This window comes from Petaurus breviceps, unplaced genomic scaffold (assembly GCF_028583685.1).
Source record: "Petaurus breviceps papuanus isolate PSGF00001 unplaced genomic scaffold, PetGlider_PUasm1.0 188, whole genome shotgun sequence".
Taxonomy (NCBI): domain Eukaryota; kingdom Metazoa; phylum Chordata; class Mammalia; order Diprotodontia; family Petauridae; genus Petaurus; species Petaurus breviceps.
This window is the reverse complement of record NW_027185804.1, coordinates 23774894-23795596: the sequence shown is the minus strand read 5'-3', so window position 1 is coordinate 23795596 and position 20703 is coordinate 23774894. Positions and strand designations below refer to the sequence as shown.

The 20703-nt window shown below is 45.8% G+C and overlaps 1 protein-coding gene across 1 annotated transcript in view; it reads left to right on the top strand.

Annotated features, from left to right (window-relative positions):
• Positions 1 to 20703, top strand: part of ABTB2 (ankyrin repeat and BTB domain containing 2) — a 193707-nt gene that overhangs the window by 128639 nt on the left and 44365 nt on the right. The window contains exons 2-3 of the mRNA XM_069091396.1: positions 10936 to 11082; positions 17709 to 17922. Coding sequence (XP_068947497.1) covers positions 10936 to 11082; positions 17709 to 17922 — 361 coding nt within the window. The remainder of the gene's footprint in view (positions 1 to 10935; positions 11083 to 17708; positions 17923 to 20703) is intronic.

Below are 20703 nucleotides of genomic sequence, written 5' to 3'. Positions count from 1 at the left end.
TATTGGCAGCCCCTGGGCCTGGGGGGGAGAGGAGAATCCATGTGACCTTCCCTTTCTCAGAACCCATGCCCAGACCAGGAGGGAAACTTTGGCTCCATCCCTCCTGGCATGAAGAGTGCATTCAGAATGAACAGTCTCACGGGGTATGCTTCTCTCGCTCCCACGGCCTCAGGGAGGCTGAGTGATATCATTGCTTGTATCAGATAGCACGATGATGCCGGAAGTCCCACCTATGACTGTTCACCTGAATCAGCCTTGAATCACTACCACACTGGGGTGATATGAGAAGGACCTTGGATTCCGAAGGGCTGGCTCCTAGATGAGGCACCCAGCCAAGACTGCATCTCTGCATCAGCAAAAAGGAGAAAATAAAGTCAGCATGTTGACTCTCCCTTTGGCTTTTAAAGGAAAATCTCCATTGCACTATCTACTTGGAAAGCAGCCAGTCATTCCCTTATTTCAATGTCATCACCATAGCATCTTAAGCCTTTTCAGAGTCGATAGTGAGCTGTTGGCTGTCAGGGAAGACCTCAGCCATAGGGTTTTGCCTAATCTTGGCCACTGTCCTCCTGTATTTTAGTGATTCTTAATTAGTTGACTTATAATAAACACCATCCTTCCCAACCTGATGCCCTCTTTCATAGACAAAGAAGTCTCTTCTGAAGCGCCTTCTCTAAGAAAGAACCTCTGAGTTGCTTTTCCATTTGTGGGAGTGGGTTGGCGCTGAGACATCCTCATTCCCCAATAAAGATTAAACCCACCACCTTGGTTGCAGTGGCACAATTCTTGGACCAGCCTAGCCTGTGGCATATTACAAGGGTCCTGGATGCCAGATGGAGGATTTGGGGCTTGATCCTAGAGGCAATAGGGAGCCACCAGCGTTTACTGGGGAGGGGGGAGGTTTATGATATGGTTGGCAGCTGAATTAATGAAGGATGGATTGGAGTGGGGACAGAGTTGAGACAGGCAGAGCCACCATCAGCTGTTATAATAATCAAGATGTGAAATGGTGAGGGCATGCACCAGTGGGGTGACGGTGCCCTCCAGACAAAGAGGGCATGGTCAAGAGATGTGAATAGGTGAAATAAATAGGCTTTGGCAATAGTTTGGATGGGGAAGTGGGGGTGGAGAGAGAGTGAGGTGCTGGGAGGATGGTGATGCCCTGAACCATAAAGTTCCAAAAGATGGGAAAGTCCAAAAGAAAAGATCTGATGGTAAGCTCCTGCCTCCTGCACATGCCAGCTGGGTGAGCCCAAGCACCACTGCTTGCCTTCTCAGTGTTCTGAGTAACTCTCTAAGTTGTGAAGGAAGTGCCAGCCTGTACCCTTAGAGGGGATTTCCTCCTCTGGTTTTGTGGAAAACATTTTCCAATCTAGGAAGTATTATAAAATTCGAGCTGCCATTCATATCATCATTGTTGTTAATATTGCATGATTATTCTCATTCTCATTTATTTGGTCCAGACCTTTGTCAACACCTTCTCAAAAACTTAGAGCCTTAGAATAAGGATTCTTTACCTGGGACCTGTGAAGCATGATTTTAATAAGTGTATTTCAATATCATTGTTTTCCTTGGTAATCCTATGTATTTTATGTGATGTGTTTTTAAAATGTGATTCTGAGAAGGGGTCCCTAGGCTACACCAGACTTCGAGAAGAGTCCATAATACCCCCAAAGGGTAAGAAACCCCCCCCATCTCATTGAATCCTCAAAACAACCCTGGGAGGTAGGTGCTGTTATTTTACATGTGAGGACACCGAGGCAAAAAAAAAAAAGGCCAAGGTAAATGACTTGCCCCCAAGGTAACACAGGCTGAGACAGGATTTGAACCCAAGTCTTCCTGATTCCAGTTTCAGCACTCTACCTACCGAACCACCTAAACAAATTAAGAGACTTGCCCAGGGTCACTCAGCCCATAGATATGGCAGGTGGGATTTGAACCTCCCCACATCTTTTTGACTGTTTTTATTGTTGCTAATAAGAAATGACTGCTGTGAGGGGCAGGATCCAAAGCATCAGCAAAGTTATTCTGCTGGTAGGGAATACTGAGGCAAAATGTCAGATTTCTTCTCCCTGGACTCCCAAAGGAAAGCAGTTATCTGCCAGTCATGGCCAGAATAATGAATAGGCTTCGCCCTCCCGGCTTTTTCATCAGTGACCATGGTTAAGTCCCCATGGGATAGGCAAGGTTAGTTGGCAGGGGAGATTGTGTTGATGTTTCTGTGTTTCAGGAGGTACTCGGGTTCTGGCATCTGGCATCACGGCTCTTTAAGAAGTCAAAGAGACCTTGGAGGCCGCTCTGTCCACCACTGATCTCCCAGGCATTGCCTGCTCTGAGCTTCTGGCAAAACCCTGCCCCCGCACTGGCATTTCTAACCCCACTGGTTTGGTGTTGGTCCCTCATTCTTGTTCCAGTTTGTTTGCTCCAGGCTCAGACTCTGCTACCTTTGACCTGGCCCCTGGCTGCCCCTTTTGTCAACTCTCTGTACTCTACAGTCATTCTGGTTTAAGCCTTGGCAAAGACTCTGACCCTGTGCCACTTCAGTCCTCACCTGGTCTGAGAGTGGGTACTTTCCTCCATCCCTGTTCAAAACCTATGCTTCCTCATCTAATTCTTGTCTGGCCAACATCAGAGGGCCAGAAGGATTTTAAAATCCTTCGAGTTGTGGGTTCCATTGGTCTCTCATCTTCACATAAACCTTGCAGTACCATCCAGGCTATCAAAAAGAAAGCAACAAGGATTGGGAGATTCCGGTTTCCCTCACATCTCTTCTTCCCTTCCTTTCTTCTTCCTTCCCTCCTCTCTTCCTTCCTTTTTTCTTTCTCCCTTTTGTTGTCCCTTCCTTCTTTTTTTCTTCCTTCTTTCATCCTTCCTGCCTTCCTTCTTTTCTTTCTCTCTTTCTTTTTTCTTTCCTTCCCTCCTTCATTCCCCCTTTTTCTTCCTCTCCTTGTCTCTTCCTTCTTTCCTTTCTCTCTTTCCTTCTGTCTTTCTTCTCTCTTTCTTTCTCAAATATTTTATTAATATTCTCTCTTTTTTTGCAAGACTGTCACTCCCCAATAATTCATGCCCTTCCCTTCCCCTCCTCCTGCACCCCAGCACTGAAACAATAATATAGTTCAGAGAAACAAATTGGCAAACTGGCCAGGTGTAACAACATATGCCTCCTTCTGCCTTTAGAGAATCTTCTCTCTGCCCAGAGCAGGGAGGTATGCTTTACCTTGAGGCTATCTAATCCAAGGCTCCTTAACTTTTTGGAAATCATAGCCAATCTAGTGACAGTCTAGTGGAGCCTATGGCCCCCTTATCACAACAGTGATTTCATATGCATAAGGTAAAATGGATAGAGGATTATTATCAAGTGAACAATTCCATTGAAATAAAGATGCAATTTGATTTCCAATTGAAGTTCACAGACCCCCCCCCTCAAAATCTGTCCATAGATAAGGCCCCCAGGCAAAGAACCCCTCACTAGACCAACCTCTTTGTTTTACAGATGAGAAAATCAGTGGCTGTTGAGGTAAAGAAACTAAGCCAAGGTCATACAGATAGTAAATGCCACTCCTCTCCCTCCAAATCCAGGACCTTTTTCTGCTATACCAATTGGTGTCCTTTCTAAAGTCACCATGCTCCAGGCCTTTCTCTGATGGTGTATCTTGGAGCAGAGGCCACCTAGGACCTCTTAACAAATTCTAAATAACAAGGGATCTTTTTCAAAGAGAAAGGGTGAATGGGTCCAAGCCCTTGCCTACCCAACCACACAGCCCAATGTTGAGACTGTTCCTCCTGCTTTCCAAAGTTCACCTTTAGATTTAATTTCCTGAAATTGATCTGGTTTGGTTACCCTGGCTTTATTTTAGTATTGCCCAGAGGGGTAATGACTGAGAACAGACTCCATTTTATTAGTTTTCAGTTTAGAAAGAGGGGAGGAGGCAAGTTTAACCAACAACATATGACCGCTGCCACCTTGGCTCTTCCTGATTCCCAACAGCTGTCTGCTAGGCGAGCAGTAAAAGTGGTATTTGCTTTAAATTAAACATCTTGCAAAAATGCAACTTCTCCCTCCATCAAAAAGTGTGACTTGTGTTAGCAGGAAAGCACAGTTTCCTAGGAGAATTCTAAGACCAACTTCCTTCAGTCGTAAATAATGGATCATAGATTTAGAACTGGAAAGGATCCTGGAAGTCATCCGGTCCAGTTCCCCAGTTCCCTCATTTTACATATAAGGAAACTGAGGCACAGATTCTGTGTGTGTATACACACACACACAGATGGATAAATAAATAAGGTGACTTGCCCCAAGTCACAAAGGCAAAACTTGAACTTCTGATTTCATATCCAGTCTCCTTTCCACAGGCTCTCAGCTATTTATCATTCCAGAGAGCCTGGCCTTATCTCAGGGTTCACCTTCTTGTTTGGGAGTCCCTGTGGACAAATTGAATGCTGTGGCTTTTAGCACAAGCTGGGGGGGACAGTGGCAGCCTTGTAGTAAAAGGGGACCCAGCATCAGCCTCCCCTTCTTCCCCCCAAATCCAGCAGGAAGAAGGGAGTTTACAGGCTTGGGAAGGGAAATGCAACTTGGATACAATATTAACGCTATTTCCTTTCTCTCCAACAAGAAATCTGAGATTCTGGTCTTCAAACAATGTGCCTTTGGCCCTCCTCTGCCTTTGATCTCCTTTCTCCTTCTGTGGCAGATTCCTGTAGTGATAAATGCTAATTATTGCTTTACTGTGTAATGGTGATCACTTCCGGCACTCTGTGATTGAATTACTTTGGGACCCCCATTGTAGACATTCTGACATAGACCTCAGCTGAAGCCTGTTGCACAAACAGAAAGTTGATGGGTTTTTATTGCTTGCAGTTCCACCTCAGATGTTCATTACCTGCATGACCTTTGCTGAACCTCAGTTTCCTCACCTGTAAAAAGGTGTTGGATTAGATAGCCTTCCAACTCTAGATCTTTAGTCCTGTGATTATCTTACAAAAATGTACTGAGTTTTTGTGGTGACCAAGAATCGGAAATTGGGGGAATGCCCATCAATTAGGGGAATCACTGAACAAGTTGTAGTATGTGAATAATTGTAATAATATTTCACTTTGAGAAATGATGAGCAAGCAGATTTCAGAAAAATCTGGGAAGACTTATGTGAACTGATGCTGAGTGAAGTGAGCAGAACCAGGAGAACATTGCACATAGTAACAGCAACATTGTGCAGTGATTAACTATGAAAGACTTAGCTCTTCTCAGCAATGCAAGGATTCAAGACGATTCCAAAAGACTCACGATAGAAAATGCTATCCACCTCCCTAGAAAGAACTATGGAGTCTGAATGCAGATTGAAGCAGACTATTTTCTCTCTTTTTTCTTTCTTGAGGTTTTTAAAACCCTTTTGTTCTGATCTTTCACAACATAACTAACGTGGAAATGTGTTTAATATGATTGTACATGTTTGGCCTATATCAGATTGCTTGTCTTTGGGAGGTGAGGGAGAAAAAAAATGTGGAACTCAAAATCTTATAAAAATGAATGTTGAAATCTATCTTCACATGTAATTGGAAAAAAAATAAAATACTATTAAGTGGGAACAAAAGAATTCACAAAGGAGCTGGAAAGTATGGAAATTTACTCCATCAACACATATGGCAACCAGTTTATGACTTAGTAGAAAAGCCCTAGGGAGCTACCTGAGACTATAGATATGTTAAGTGACTTGTCCAGGGTCACACAGCTAGTGCATGTCAGAGGCTGAATTTGAATCCAGCTCCTTTGACTCAAAACCCAGTACCCTTTCCATTGTACCTCACTTTAGCTTTCATCACTTAACTCGTACACAGGCATATTTTTGCCAGACTTCTCTGTTTTTCTTTTCTCTCTTTTCTTACCCGCCTCAAAAAGAAATCTCCTTTGGGCTTAGATTGGCAGGAGAGATTTAAACCAATAGAATTTCTTCTAAATCTTTGATATCCTTAAACTCTTACCTGGGTTTCATAGGAAAAAGTCACCCTTCAGTGTATGAGCAATGTAAAAGGAGTGTATGTTTAGGTTTCCTTATAGGAAGGAAGGAAGGAAGGAAGGGAGGGAGGGAGGGAGGGAAAGGACCTACTATAAAGCCCCAGTTCTGAGAATGGAAACATTTGCACCCTATTTTTAAAAGAAAAAATAAAAGGGATTAGATTACATGAACTATTTGGAAACCATTTAGTGGGGCAGTATAATTTTATTTCCAGAAGCTTATGGCCCTATCCTACCCCAGAATCCTGCTCCTAAGAAAACAGGTGGGGGAAAGGAATCCTAGCCAAATTTCTTCTAAAAGGAAATAAGAGTAATTGCCTGTGTGCCCAGCTATAACTTTAGAGACACCGGGTAAGATGAACTACCTATGTTGCCTTTGACCAACTGGAGGGAATTTAAGCAAAAAGTAGCTTTTATATTAAGGGCAGCCAGGTGGAACATTGGATAAAGCACCAGCCCTGGAGTCAAGAGAACCTGAGTTCAAATCAGACTTCAGACACATCCTAGCTGTATGACCCTGGGCAAGTCACTTTACCCTGTTTGCCTCAGTTTCCTCATTTGTCAAATGAACTAGAGAAGGTAATGGCAAGCCACTTCAATATCTCTGCCAAGAAAACCCCAAATGGGGTCACAAAGATTTGGACATGACCAAGCAACAAAAAGATTCATTACCTCTCACCTTCCATCTCAGGCTTATTCCCCCTATCAGCCACTAGTCAATCTGTCCCTAAGTGTTTATTAGAAATCTTTTCTGTGACAGGCACTGTTCTAGGTGCTGGAGATACAAAGGCAAAGAATGAAATAATAATAATTAACTGTAGTAACTATGTTCATAATAATACTAACAACAATAGCTAAATTTATTTAGGTGCATACATTTTTTCTTGATTTTTATGGCAGGTATAAGCAGTCTATAGAATATCACTCTTAATACCTTTGTGGCCTTGGGCAAGTCACTTGGCTCAGTTTCCCCATCTGTAAAATGAAGGGTTTAGCCTGGATAACCTAAGAGGTTCCTTCCTGTTCAAGATCTGTGGTCCCAAGACCAATAATAACCTGTATACAAAAGGCAACATGGAAATATTAATAACATAAATAAAATAATTAAACCTCAATTTATGGCAAAATGCCTCACAATAACCATATGAGGTGGATACCATAGCTGTCATCATTCCCATTTTTAATAAATAATGTGAGAAAGGAACATGATCATGTTTTCCCTTCCATTGCTACTGGAATAATGTGAGATATTAAGATTGACAAAATGGGGCGGCCAGGTAGCACAGTGAGTAAGAGCACCGGCTCCAGTGTCAGGATTGACCTGGAGATCGAATCCCGGGCTCAGACACTTAGCACCCTCCCAGAAACACCTGGCCGTGTAACCTTGAGCAAGTTACTTAACCCCAATTGCTTAGGGACGGCCAGGTGGCTCACTGAGAAAGAGCACTGGCTCCAGTGTTGGGATGACCTGGGATCAAATCTGGGCTCAGACACTCAGCACCACACACAGAAATAAATGGCTGTGTAACCTTGAGCAAGTTACTTAACCCAGATTGCTTAAAAAAAAAAAAAAAGATTGACAAAATGTCTAAGGTAATTTATCTGGTTTGTTGTAGAAGGTCCATTTCTGCAGGTGGCCTTTTCTCTGAGCCCTACCTGGACAAATTTTAGTTGGGGATGCTGAGATGATATTCAAGGGACCATGCATGGGCAGCTCTTTGCCGACCACCACTGAGGACCAAGGAGGACAAGGACTAATGTTACATTCAACAAGAAGAAGAAGAAATGGAGAGAAAAATGAAGGGGGCTTCCCTGAAGAACAGCTTCCCAATACCCTTTCATAATCATCTGACACCAGGGGCCGGAGGAGGCTTGGGTCAATTAGTAATTGCCATAGCAAATATTTTACAGATCTTAGTTAAATCGATAAAGAACCCTGGAATGGAGGTGCTGCAGACATTGTCTTCACTTTACAGAAGAAATTGAGACTTGGGTCAAATGTTGATTTATGCCATAACCATTGTTTTCCTGACAGTATGAAGTGAGAGCCCTTTGGGGGAAAGGGTAGTGATTGGCGAAAGGGGAAGAATTATGAGCATAGATTCTCAGTTTTTGTTTCTAGAATCTACCAGAATTCCCTTGCTTTATGTGAATCCTTGGACAAATCAGCTGAATTCCCCATTCCCCTGCCCTAAGGGTTGTAAATTTCATCCACATTTCACCAGTGTTGTTGTTTAGGATTACACAAAAAAGAGATGGCGACAGGGTCTTCACAGAACAGCTTAGAGATGTGTAGGGATTGCTTCTAGTCTGGACCAACTGTGAGTTTGAGTTCTCAAGTTGAGGAGCTAACCAGCTTTGGGATTTGTTTTTTTTTTTGTTGTTGTTATTGTTGTTGGTTTTTTTGTTTTGTTTTGTTTTCTTTTAATTTTCCACTTCCTAATTATTCTGGTTACACAGCTGGCTGCTAGAGTTTCCCTTTTAGGGAACAGCGCTACAGAGCTCAAAGCCCCTGGGGGACCAGAGCTAGCTAGTCCTTTTCTGAATGAAAGAGACTTCTAGGAAGTGCCTGATGTAATTCTTGGCCAAGTCCAAGCAGGATGTGAATGGATCTGTTTCAGGCAAGGGGTGCTGGAGAGGTATAGCATCGTACTCAGTCCCTGGTCCAACCAAGACAGGATTGGGTGCAATGGCAGAGCTGACGCGGAGCAAAGCAGGGAAATCTGAGCCAAAAGCAAGACAGGACTGAGGCTGTGCTTTGCTTTCACTAACCCCTCAAAGCTGAGGAAACAAAAGTTCTGCTATGGGTTGTGCAGGAAGGCGGCTCCTTGGTGGGAGATATCGGGAGGATAAAGATGTGGTTATTTCAGAAGAGCTAGGGGAGGACCTCAAGGTTCCCAGAGAGTCAGGATATGAGACTAGACAAGGAGGCTTGGGTATTTATCATAGCAACAATCCATTAAAATGTTTAGAATGTGTTACTCAGATGCATGGATTCTCTAGTGGTTCAAGAGAATTCTGGATGTCATCGGTGGTACTCAGTAATCCCTGGGGTTTTGTCCCAGTCCTGAGATTTCCAAACCCATCTTGGCAATATTCCAAGAAATCTCCTGCTCTCTCAAAAAGTGGTTTCGATTTTAAACATTAATCGTAGTGAATTTTTTTAAATGATGTAGCTTCCAGTACCTTGGGTCAGAGAGGTGGAGGCATGGATTGTGCAGAAGGGGAAGGCACCGAAAGTTTAGAAGGCTTGATTCACGATTTCTATGTGGTCAAAACTCTTAAGCATCCGCTTGTCACCTTAATCCAAGCTCAGCTTACATTTTCCTCCCTTAGCAAGGTGACTTGTGACTCTCAGGCAGCAATATGTATGTACACCTCTGGGCCATCCAAATAAAAATCAGAAATGCCCAGTGACCTTTTTCAAAGACCTTTTGTAGCGTTGATCTTCTCCCTTCCTGGCATGGAGAGGAGAGCAGAAGGTTGAGGGAATTCTGCAGAAATGAAGGGAAATCACCCTTTGGGGTTTGTGAGGTGGAAGCTAGGATCTGCTTCTACTCAGAAGGGCTGTAAGGTCATTGCATGGTCCCAAAGAGGGGGTGTTGTTCCCTTTGACTCATTGCTCTATAAAGATCAGTCAATCAACCAATATTTACTGATCCTCCACTCTGCCAGCTGCTGAGAATACAAATAGAAAGAATGAAATTATCTCTACTTGCAATGAGTTTATAGTGTAGTCTCATGGGGAGACAACAGGCCCATATGAAAATATATTAAAATTACCAGCATTGGTTAAATGTGTCAGTCCCATAGTTTATGACCTTATTTACTTCAGGAAACCTTTATTAAGCACCTACTATGTGCTAGGGGCTATGCTAGGCCTTTCAGATATAATAGGCAAATAACCAAGCGGCAAGAATTTACGTTAGACACAATGCTTCAGAGAACTTACATTCTACTCGGAGGAAGCAGCATGTAAAAAGACAAGAAAATAAAACATAGTGTGAATAACTGGAGGTATCAGGAAAGGCATCTTGTGGAAAGTGACCATTGAGTTGAGTCTTGAAAGGAGAGGTGGCTAGGTGGAGCAGTAGATAGAGCACTGGCCCTGGAGACAAGAGGATCTTAGTTCAAATCCAGCCTCAGACACTTACTAGCTGTATGACCCTCGGCAAGTCATTTAACCCCAATTGCCTCAAAAAATAAATAAATTATAATAGAAAGAAGATGACAGTAAGCAGGAAAGGCACAGATAGGAAATAGGATGGCAGGTATGGAAAATAGTGTGTATGCAGGCAATAGCCCATCAGTATTCTACCCTAGTCAGGTCACTCCTGAAGGGTTGCGTCCAGTTCTGAACAGCCCCCTTCCCATTTAGACCAAAAACTCCTCGAATATAGGGACCATGGTTTTGCCTGTGTATCACCAGTGCTAAGCACAGTGCCTGGCCCAGAGTGAGCACTTAATAAATGCTTGTTAAATGAATGAATGGGTGGATGGATGGATGGATGGATGGATGGATGGATGGATGGATGGATGGATGGATGGATGATAAGAAGACTTGGGGCAGGCATGATAGTTGTCTTCAGATATTTAAAGAGGCATTAGACACTCTGCTCATCACCTTTGGGCAGAATTAGGAACAATGGTTGGAAATTGAAAAGAAGCCTCTTTAAAGGGAGCATGAGCCAGCAGTTAGCACCATCCCCCCATGGACCCGGCAGCCTTGGGAAGGAGGGAGTTTCTTCTCACTACACAGAGGCTGGATGACTGTGGGTACATCATAGAGGAGATTTATCGAGGCATGTGCTCCTCTTGCTGCCTTTGGAGGTCTCACTGAGCGTTGAGATCCTGTGCCTTGGCTCCTTGTCCCTTTTCTGCTCCTCTCGGTTTGTAACCATCCCACTTCGTTTCCTCCCTAGGTGTCCTCTCCCTTCCTGCGTACTTCAGCCCTTACAATGATGGCTCTCTGGGCAATGATGAGCGAGCTGATGCCTACGCCCAGCTGGAGCTCCGGACGTTAGAGCAGTCCTTGTTGGCCACCTGCGTTGGGAGTATCTCTGAACTGAGTGAGTTTCACATTTCCTGATGGGCATGATTGGGTGGGGGGGGCGGGGGGGAGCACAGAGACAGAGGATGGTCTTCTTTTTCTCTTCCTCTTCTTCCTCCTCCTTTACTTCCCCCTGGCCTAAGGAATATTTCCCACTGAATCATCACCATTCCAGCAGCAAAGCCAAGACTGGGGATTTGAGGGGCAATGAGACTCCAAGAGTCCCAACATAGCTCTCACTCATTCTTTTCCCACTTAACTCAGAAATGTCTATGTGCAAATTGCCTCTCCTATCTCTATATGAATTCACCCCAATATTATTAGGGCAGCTGAGGACTGGCTAAGTAGTGGATGTGTATGTGCTCAAGGCACAGAGAAGAAATCAACCAAGCAGTGTTGAGGCGGGACCTTCCCATTACCCTCTCCATCAAGCTGGGCTGCTGGTCTATAAGCTTGTGATGGATTCCTGGCCGCTGTGAATAACTGAGCTTTATGGTTTCTTCAGTGCTTGATTTTCCTCTCCTCTTCTTCCCCTCCTTCTCTCCTCCTCTCCTTCTATCTCTCCTCTCTTTCTCTTCTCTCTCCTTTCTCTTCCTTCTTTCTCTCCTTTCTCTTCCTTCTTTCTCTCCTTTCTCTTCTTTCTCTCTCCTCTTTCTCTTTTTCTTTCTCCTCTTCTCTCCTCTCCTTTTTTCTCCTCCTCCTCTTCCTTCTTCTTCCTCTCTCTGTCTCTCTGTCTCTCTCTCCCTTTTTCTCTCTTTCTCTCTCTCTTCCTCTCTCTTCACCCTCCCCTCCACCCCATCCTTCTACTCCCCCCACCCCACTCCTTCCCTAAGAAGAGAAAGAAAGTGATTCATTCAAGGTCATATACTAGAAACTAATGGCAAGTCTGGAGCAAAAATCCTATCTCCCAGCTCAGATGGCCCCGACTATGATAAAGAATGGGAGGAATAGGGCCCAGCAGGTTTTGGAGTCTCCAGTGATAGGATTCAAGCAAGGAATTTCTTTCCATCTCAGCCTTTGTCAACAACAAATATTTGCCCACCAGTGGCGCCACAGGCCCTGTCTGGTAAGGATACGATTACTCCCATTTAGGTTGTTTGTCCTTCATTTTTGAAAACGAATGATGTTACCCAACCCTCACGTTTAGATGGTGCGTGAGAGGTAAACAGTCCCAGTGGGCAGCTGCACGTATGTGCTTGTACACAGCTATTTGCTTGTTGTTTTCCCAATTGCATGTGGGCTCCTTGAGGCAGGGACTGGCTTTTGCCTTTTTGTATCCCCAACCCTTAGCACAATGCCTGGCACATACTCATTTAACTAACATTTATTGACTAAATTACATAGATTCAATCCAGCTTCTGATTTCTACTGCCCCTGTGACCTGGGCAAACCATTTAACCTGCTCAGCCTCAGTTTCCTCATCTGTACTTTCTTGTCTCATCGAGGCAGTATGACTTAGCAGATAGAGAATTGACTTCGGAGTCGGGATAATCTGGGTTCAAATTTCACCTCAGACAAATACCAGTGACCCTGGGCAAGTTATTTAACCTCTCAGTGCCCTCCAATCAATACTGTAAAACAATATGTTTCAGAAAAGGTGTTGATTTGTATTAGGAAAGGCAGTTCCTCACTCCTATCTCCATGAAATCATAGAGTCAATCAAAAATGTCTCACAAAGTTGTTGTGAGAATCAAATGAGATCCATTATGGAAAGCACTTTGAAAACCTTAAGGTGCTGTCTAAATATCTGTTATTAATAGTTACATTAATTGTATTAAGGATGGATTATTAATACAACAAACATTTGCTATTATTATTACATTGTGTAGATATGGAAACAGATTGAGTAGATTGACTTTCCCCAAACCACACAGCGAGTGGCGTCCCAGCCTAGAAGCTTGTCTAGGTCTTGTCACTGCAGTCCCAAGCAGCTTTCCACTACATTGCCCCGCCTGGCCCCTGCACATGCATGTGGACAGTCCTGATCCATGAATGTTGCCATGGCCTAGGCACTGGCATTCTTTGGGTCACTTTGATCTGGGCCAGAATCAAACATAATTCCTTCTTATTTAGTGCAGCTGCCACACCCGTGGCATCCATGGGGAAGAAGGAGGGTGGGGAGGGAGAGTCTGGCTTCCATTGGCTTTCCCGATGGTTTTGATCCACCACCATCATTCTTTCACTTGGACCACTTGTCTCTTGTGGAATCCCTGGTATCTGCCACCTGCCATGCCACAGCTCACCTGGGCATGTTTAAGCTGATACTAGTCCAGTGGTCAGTCAGAAGACAGACTGGTACCACCTGCTGCAGCTGAGGCCTTTCCCTTCCCACCCAACCTTCATTATCCCCTTGCCTGGTTCCCTACAGGCAGAGTATGCCCACTGTCAGCTCAGTGCCAACTTCCGTATCTGTATCTCTTGTAGAGAGACCCCTTGGACCCACTGTTCTCTTGGTAAGGGACCCTCTACCCTCTTTGTTATTCCCTAAGGCCCTTGGGGCCTTGTCATCTACCCTGCTGTTTTCCCTCCCTCCATACCTCCCTGGCCATTCCATCTGCACTGATCTGCCCGGGAACCTGGCTTTATGTGCAGAATCCTCTGATTAGAACGCAAGCTTCTCAAAAGTAGGAACTCTCTTGCTTGTGTTTTTCTGTCTCCAGCACTTAACACAATGCTTGGCACATCCTAAACACCTAGTAAATGTTCTTCTATCATGCCATAGCCATCCTGACTCATCACAGGCAGCAGAGAAGGCTCTTTGATGTGGTGGATTGCCTCTGACCTTCCCTCTTCTCTCTGCCCCCACCCCCAAAGCCTGGATCCATGTGACCCCCCTGTCCTGTCCCAGAGAGGAGGAGGGGGTGGTACAGGGAGATCCGCCTGGGCGAAAGAAGAACTCCAAGAGACAAAGAACAGAATGAGGCCGATGATACTTGGCACTTTGCTAACAGCTGGTCCCTAAATTCGCCCATGAAGGCTTTGACATTCATTAGCTCCCTGAATGTCTGCACCTCACTGAGCCTGCCAGACAGGTTGAGAAGTATCGGTCTGGATGGGCCCAACTGCAGAGGAAGCTTGGAAAGCTCCTCTTTGTTCTTTGCCCCTCCCCACCTGGGAAAACTTGACAAGATGGAGAGGGGGAGGGGAAGAGAAGAAGAGGGGAAAAGCCAACTTCTCCCTAGCAATCAGGATAAATGAGGCCTGCTGTAAATGCCGTGTCCCTGGTAGTGCTTTTTATTTGCTGAAAAGACTGGCGTGGAACCTGGAGGACCCCTGACCATCAGGCTTTGGATGGTTAATTGGTGGGATAAGGGGAAAGGGGACAAGAGTCCCTCCCCCTTCCTCCCCATTCAACGGCAGCATTTTCTGGGCTGCTCCTTGAGAAAGGGGGATGTCGTGGAAAGTTGGCCTCCAGGGTTTGCGTCCCAGCTCAGTGCTTTGCAAAACATTGAGGCATTATATAAATAACAGCCATTTTGTTATTATTAACTACTATAAAACTATAACACTGCTCTCTCTCTCTCTCCATATATATGTGTGTGTATAATATATATAAATATAACATAACTATATATTATAATTATATATAATATAACATAACAATAACTATAAAACCATAACATAGTGTCTGGCACATAGTAAGTGCTTTCTAAATGTTAGCTATTATAAATCCTCTTCTAGTCCCATCACACCCCTGGAGCAGCCCAGGAAGAAGCCAGGGAAACCTGGTATGTTGAATCTTGGGTCCTCAGCCCAATGAGGAGTTGAGAAGAAGGCTCTAGTAAGTAAAGAAAAGCATGTGGTGAGGGAACTCTTAGGAAGTTACTCTTGGCTCCAAGGCCAAGTAGCCAGACAGTCCAGAAGATGCCAGGTTGGGGAGAGCCAGTCAGTGCTGGCAGCAAAGCATCCTTGTCCTTATTTGAAATCATGGAGATGGCCCAGGCCTGGGCACCTTCTCATCCACTGGACTGTTAGCAGGGCTTGTGAGGGCTCCAGTCTGGGTGGTTTTCAGAGGCACCTCAGGTCCCACTTGGCTCTTCAAGTCCCTCTCATAGGATCATAGACTGAAAGGTGGAGGGGGCCTCTAGAGTAACCAGTTTGTTTTTACCAATAAGGAGACTGAGGCCCCAAGAAGAGAAAATGGCTTGGCTCTATGTTTCAGGAAGGCCTTTGTAAATTGCCACCAGTTCCCCATCCTGTCCTCTGGATTTTGACTGGAGGCTGCCAAGGACTTCTTCTCCAATAACAATTTTTTTTTAAAATTCTCTTTTATTGTGCCTTTGAAATACCATTTGGACACAATTTTCATTTGATGCTATTGGCTTTTTCCTTCCTGTGGCTTTGCCAAGAGTTATGACATTTGGGCTGAGAGAAACAGGAGCCAGGTTTCACCTTATTGCAGCCGAGAGAGAGCCACGCAGAGGGGAAAGGCTGATGGGCAAGCGTGCCTGGCCAGCAGGCTGATTAAGCAAGTCACCTGGGTACCGGGAGGCCAGAGGGCAGGGCCAGACCTTGCTGTTTAACAACCTCATTGTACACTTGGCTTCCCAAAGAAGACTCTCACAGCAAATGAGAATTGAGAAGAAGGAGAAAAGTGTAATTTTAAAAATACTCTGGGGCTTGGACTATCCGGAGTAATCTGCATTTTCCCCGGTTGGTTTTTAGGACCTGCTGCTGGCATTACCTCCTCCAGCTCCATCATCTGTGTTCTAATGAGTATCAACCCCTGACCCAGAGCTGGGTGGTTTGGTCACTAATTTTGTAACCTGCTTTCATTTGTGGATCTTTTTTCCTCTAAATGTTCCTTTTAACACTCCTTGAATTCTCCCAGGACACAAGCAAATGTTTGTATCCCAGACCTCTGATGAAAGCCACTTCCTCCTCTCATCCCTTGCTTACCCTGGGCCCACTCAGGCATGGTGGGATCCCCAAATACTCTCAGCTGGGACTGGAGGAAATGAGGCAGGAGCTGAGCTGCCAGGGGGATGCTGAGGCATCAGCTGGGGGAGTGAAGTGGCTGTGGAGGGGAGAGGAGATATGCTCAATTCTTCAGGCTTGTTTGCTAATCATCTAGTAAAACCCATGAGCAGGAACTCTGCCTAATCCAAGTATGATCTTTAGGAGAGTGGAACAATAAATATACCTTCCTTATCCAGAAGTTAGATTTGAGTGAATTGATTCTACCAGGAGCTAAATGTCAGACTCCAATGAATGAGCTAAATTAAAATTTATTTGGGTTTTAATCCTGGATCAGCTGCTTATTCCTTGTGTGGCCTTGGACAAGACAGGTCACCTACCTCTGTTTCTTCATGCGAAAGGTGAAGGGGGTTGGACTAGGTGGCTTTTAAAGGCCCTTACAGCTTTAAAGCTATGATCCTATGATGTTTCAAGGACAGAATCCAGGACTGAACACCACCACCCCTAGTTCTGATATGAAACTCTCATGTTCTCTGTGTTCAGAAGTTCAAAAGGGGTACAACTGATATTTATCACTCTTCTATTTGCCTCAGACCTCCTTATGCCTGCATTTCTGTGGACAAAAGTGCAGAAACTCCTGAATTCTTCAGAACTGTAGGGGTCAGAGACAGGGCCCCCCAGAACACACAAGGGCTGCCACCTCTCGCTCTCAGCCTTCCCAGAGCTGAGGTGCCTGCAGGTGCCCTGAGCTATTTTGGTCCCATCCTTTCTCAGTATTGTCACCATGCTTACAATGAAGGGAGATTTCCTGTACTTAGCTTGGGGAAAGTTGGAGGGGTGGGTGTTGAAAATCAACATAGGTCATGGGAATGGAAGGGTTTGAGAGCTACGAGGGGGCACATATTACAGGATTTACAGCTGGAAAAGGCCTAAGAGATTACCCAGTCCAGACCGATCACTTTAGAGAAAAGGAAATTGAAACCCCAGAAACAGAGTAGTTCTCATAGATCTAGAGTTGGAAAGGACCTCAGAGGCCAATCTAATCGTACCTCCTCATTTTATAGGTAAACTGAGGCCCAGGGAAGTTAGCCAACTTGCCCAAGGTCACAGAAGGAGTAAGTTACAGAAGCCAGGTCTCACTCTCCAAATTTGGTGTTCCTTACACCGAGTCGAATTGTCACAGGCACCCATTTTCCAGGTACAGAGACTGTGGCCTCTGTCTCCCACCTCCACACTCCAGTGAGTCTGATAGGACCGCTGTTGGTAGCCTGAGGCCTAAACCAAACCAATGGCCTCCTTTAAGACAGAGACAGACAAGGGGGGGGGGGGGAGGCGGAGAAAGAGAGAGAGGGAGGCAGCAGTGAATTTCCTTAGCCAAAAGAGATGGAGGAAACCCTGCCAGGCCAGGGAGGGAGCAGGGATGATGAAAAAGAAACCATATTAGCATAAGCTCCCAAGGAGACCTCTGGCCCTGCCAAGTGTCTAACTCAGCTGTTAAGTCAGGACTGTAAGTGAAAGGCAAACCTAATTGGTGTTGTGTGTCTGGATTGCAGTTTCACCCTCGCCTCTTAGCTCTGGGGGTAAATAATAATTAGGGTTTGAGGGAAGCTCTTTCTCATAGCAACCCAAGAACCTTTACCTAAAGGAGAAATTAAGCCCTTGGGCAAAAAACTCAGCTTCTGTTTCCCCTTTCTCCTCTCTCTGGCCCCCTCCCCCAATTCCCTGCAGGTGATTTGGTCTCCCGGGCTATGCATCACATGCAATGCCACCACCCTCTGTGCCCAGGAACCAGCCCAGCCCGCCAGGCCCGCCAGCCGCAGCAGCCCATCACCTGGTCTCCCGATGCCCTCCACACACTCTACTATTTCCTGCGCTGTCCGCAGATGGAGTCCATGGAGAACCCCAACCTGGACCCGCCAAGAATGACCCTGAACAATGAACGGTAGGAGAGCTGGCGAGGCATGGACACTGGGGGCGGTGTAGGGTGTGAGGGTCCTGCACGTGGCACCCAAGGAAATGCTTGTTGGCAGACTGAGCTGGGCAAGGGGGCCAGAGCCTCAGGGGGCACGGGGGCTTGGTGCCAGTGCCTCCCCACAAAGCGTATGGGAGCCCAGGCAGGGGCTAAAATTGGCGGTCCAAGGTGGCTCAGGGCCCAGCCGAGATGTGTAGCTAGATTTCAGAATGGCTTAATTTAGGATCCCCATAGAAATGCTAGAAGTGGAAGGGACTTGAAGATTATCTCCTCGTTTAGTAGGAAGAGGGAAAACAGAGACACAGAGCAGTCCGTCATTTCTCATGAGCTTACGGGGCAAAATCAGGACTAGAACCCAGCTCTCCTCAATTCTTTCCCTTACACACACCTGCAAGGATGGGTCAGCCACAGGCCTTACTTAAGAGCTGGATCCATGGGAAATTTCAAAGAAGCAAACCCCTTTCTATTAGGAAAGTCTTCCCCCAATCCCATTAATGTGACCCAGACCTGGTGGCTGGTGACAATGTCCAGCCTGGAAGTGGGAAAGTGTTACCATGGGTGCTTCTCACAGTGAAGGAGAAGCTGCTCGTTTGGACAAAACCAGATGATGTGTAGCTAGGAGAGACCTTAGGAATCACCTAATAATTAGAGGAAATGCTACATTTCAGTTAGAAGTTAGTGAAAAGAAAGTCCCTTTTTTCTTCCATAATTCCCAGACTGCCCCCTTCCTGAAATCTGATCCAGAGAGATCCCTTGGGGACCCCAGGTTAGGAACCTGTGTCTTATAGACTGAGGTTAGTACTTGAGATATGTGGGGGGAGGAGGGGTGTGGTTTTGCATATGAGTTTTAAAATATACATATGTATGTGTATACACACATACACCACCCTGTGGGTTGCCCAAACACATTTGCAAGCAAGGTATTTTCTGTGAGTCATCAAATGACTCCTGCACAGGCACATGGGAAATTAAAATCAAAGTTTTAAAAGAATGAACAATTTCCATATATTTTAGCCCTAAAATGAGGGCAACCTAGACATTTTCAAGTGAGCGAGCTGTCTTCTGGTAGCCTGAATGAATTCCTTTCCCTCCCAGATTTACTAGCCAGCACTGTCTATAGGGCCCGTGTCTCAATATAGTAGGGAAGGTTGCTTTTTTACTGGGTGACTAATTCCCCAATCCCCAGTCAGAGTGCTGAGCCTGACTTCAGTCACTGCCGAAAGGCATGCGGGCCCTCTTGACCATAGAAAGAAAATGGGGAGTGTCTTTGGCTCAGTCAGGGAAATAGTAGAAAAGCCAGGGCCTCCCCTAAGCTCCTCTGGCTTCAGAAGGGTTGAGTCAATCCCAGTGGGGATCTGAAGCTGTGTTTCCAGCTATCTCTGCTGGTGGAACAGACGTCTAGCCCACTAATCGTTCCCACTTAAGGGAAGAGATCTGTTTTGTCCTCTGCCCCCATCGTCATCACTATCAACCCACTCCACTGAGCCTGTGTGGGCTACATAACACAGCCTGAGTAACTGTCAACACACACGCTGCCTGAAACTCTGATCACTCATTTCCTGTTTTCAGGAACACTCCCCCTGCAGACACACACACACATCACATCACATCACATCACACAGTGTCCCCAAATCAATTGTATACAAACACAGAGAGGTATGTGTGTGTCTATGTCTGTGTGTGCGTGGCTGTGTGTAACTAAGTCAGTATCTGGAAAGTATAAGGACACTCACTCATCTGTGTCATGGCTAAGACCTCTCCATTTCTAAGCTTTCAGGTTTTTACTCCAACCATCTCTCTAATTCCACTCTTCACCCCAGACCTGCCCCTTCCTGTCCCCTGTCCACCAAAGACCCCAGCAAGGGATGGCAGCTAGTGTGTGAGGCACTTTGTCTGCAGCTTCTGCAGAAAGTGGGGCAGCTCTCAGACCATGTAAGTGGGAGCCTCTTCTAGACTGATGAGCTCAAGGGGCCTCCCAGTCGGTCTGGTTTAAAGACAAGTTCTGGGTCCTGTGCCGAACACAGACCTCCCAGGCCTGATCTTTCCCAGGGCTTGGGTCCATGGCAAAGAACTGACCATTAGTGATGACAATATGAGCAAGAAGAAGCTGGGTGGGTCCTGGGCCCTCAGTGGGCCACCTCCCCCAGGACGTTCCGACTCCACCTGGGCCCTGCCTCCCTGTTGCACCAGGGAGCCCTCAATAGCCTGGGAAAGTGGAGAATACAAATATCTTCCCATCACCCACACAGGATGTTTTCTGGATGTTGGCTTCTCTTATTGAGCATAATCAAAAACCTGGGCGTGGTCCCAGCTCCTGCCCTACAGGTACAGTCTCTGGAGTAAAACAGAAATGGGTGGGGGAGGAGGGCAGCTAGGTGGCACAGTGAATAGAGCACTGGCCCTGGAGTCAGGAGGCCCTGAGTTCAAACTCAACTTCAGACACTTAACACTTACTAGACGTGCGACCTTGGGCAAGTCACTTAACCCCAACTGCCCTACTTTCCCCCTTCCAAAAAGCAAAAAAAAAAAAAAAAAAAAAAAAGAGGAGGTGGAGGAAGAGGTGGGCAGGCAGGGTAGGGGTTGAGGAAAAGGACCTTTCTGACTGGGAACCACAGAGTTTGAAGAAAGAGATCTTCTTTAGAAGCCTTAAGGAAGAGAACGAAAGCCTACCTGTCAGCCATGGGAGAGGCATGGTCCTGCCTGGAGGCATGGGGCATGAGTGACTTTGCAAGGTTCTAGCCAGGACCCAAT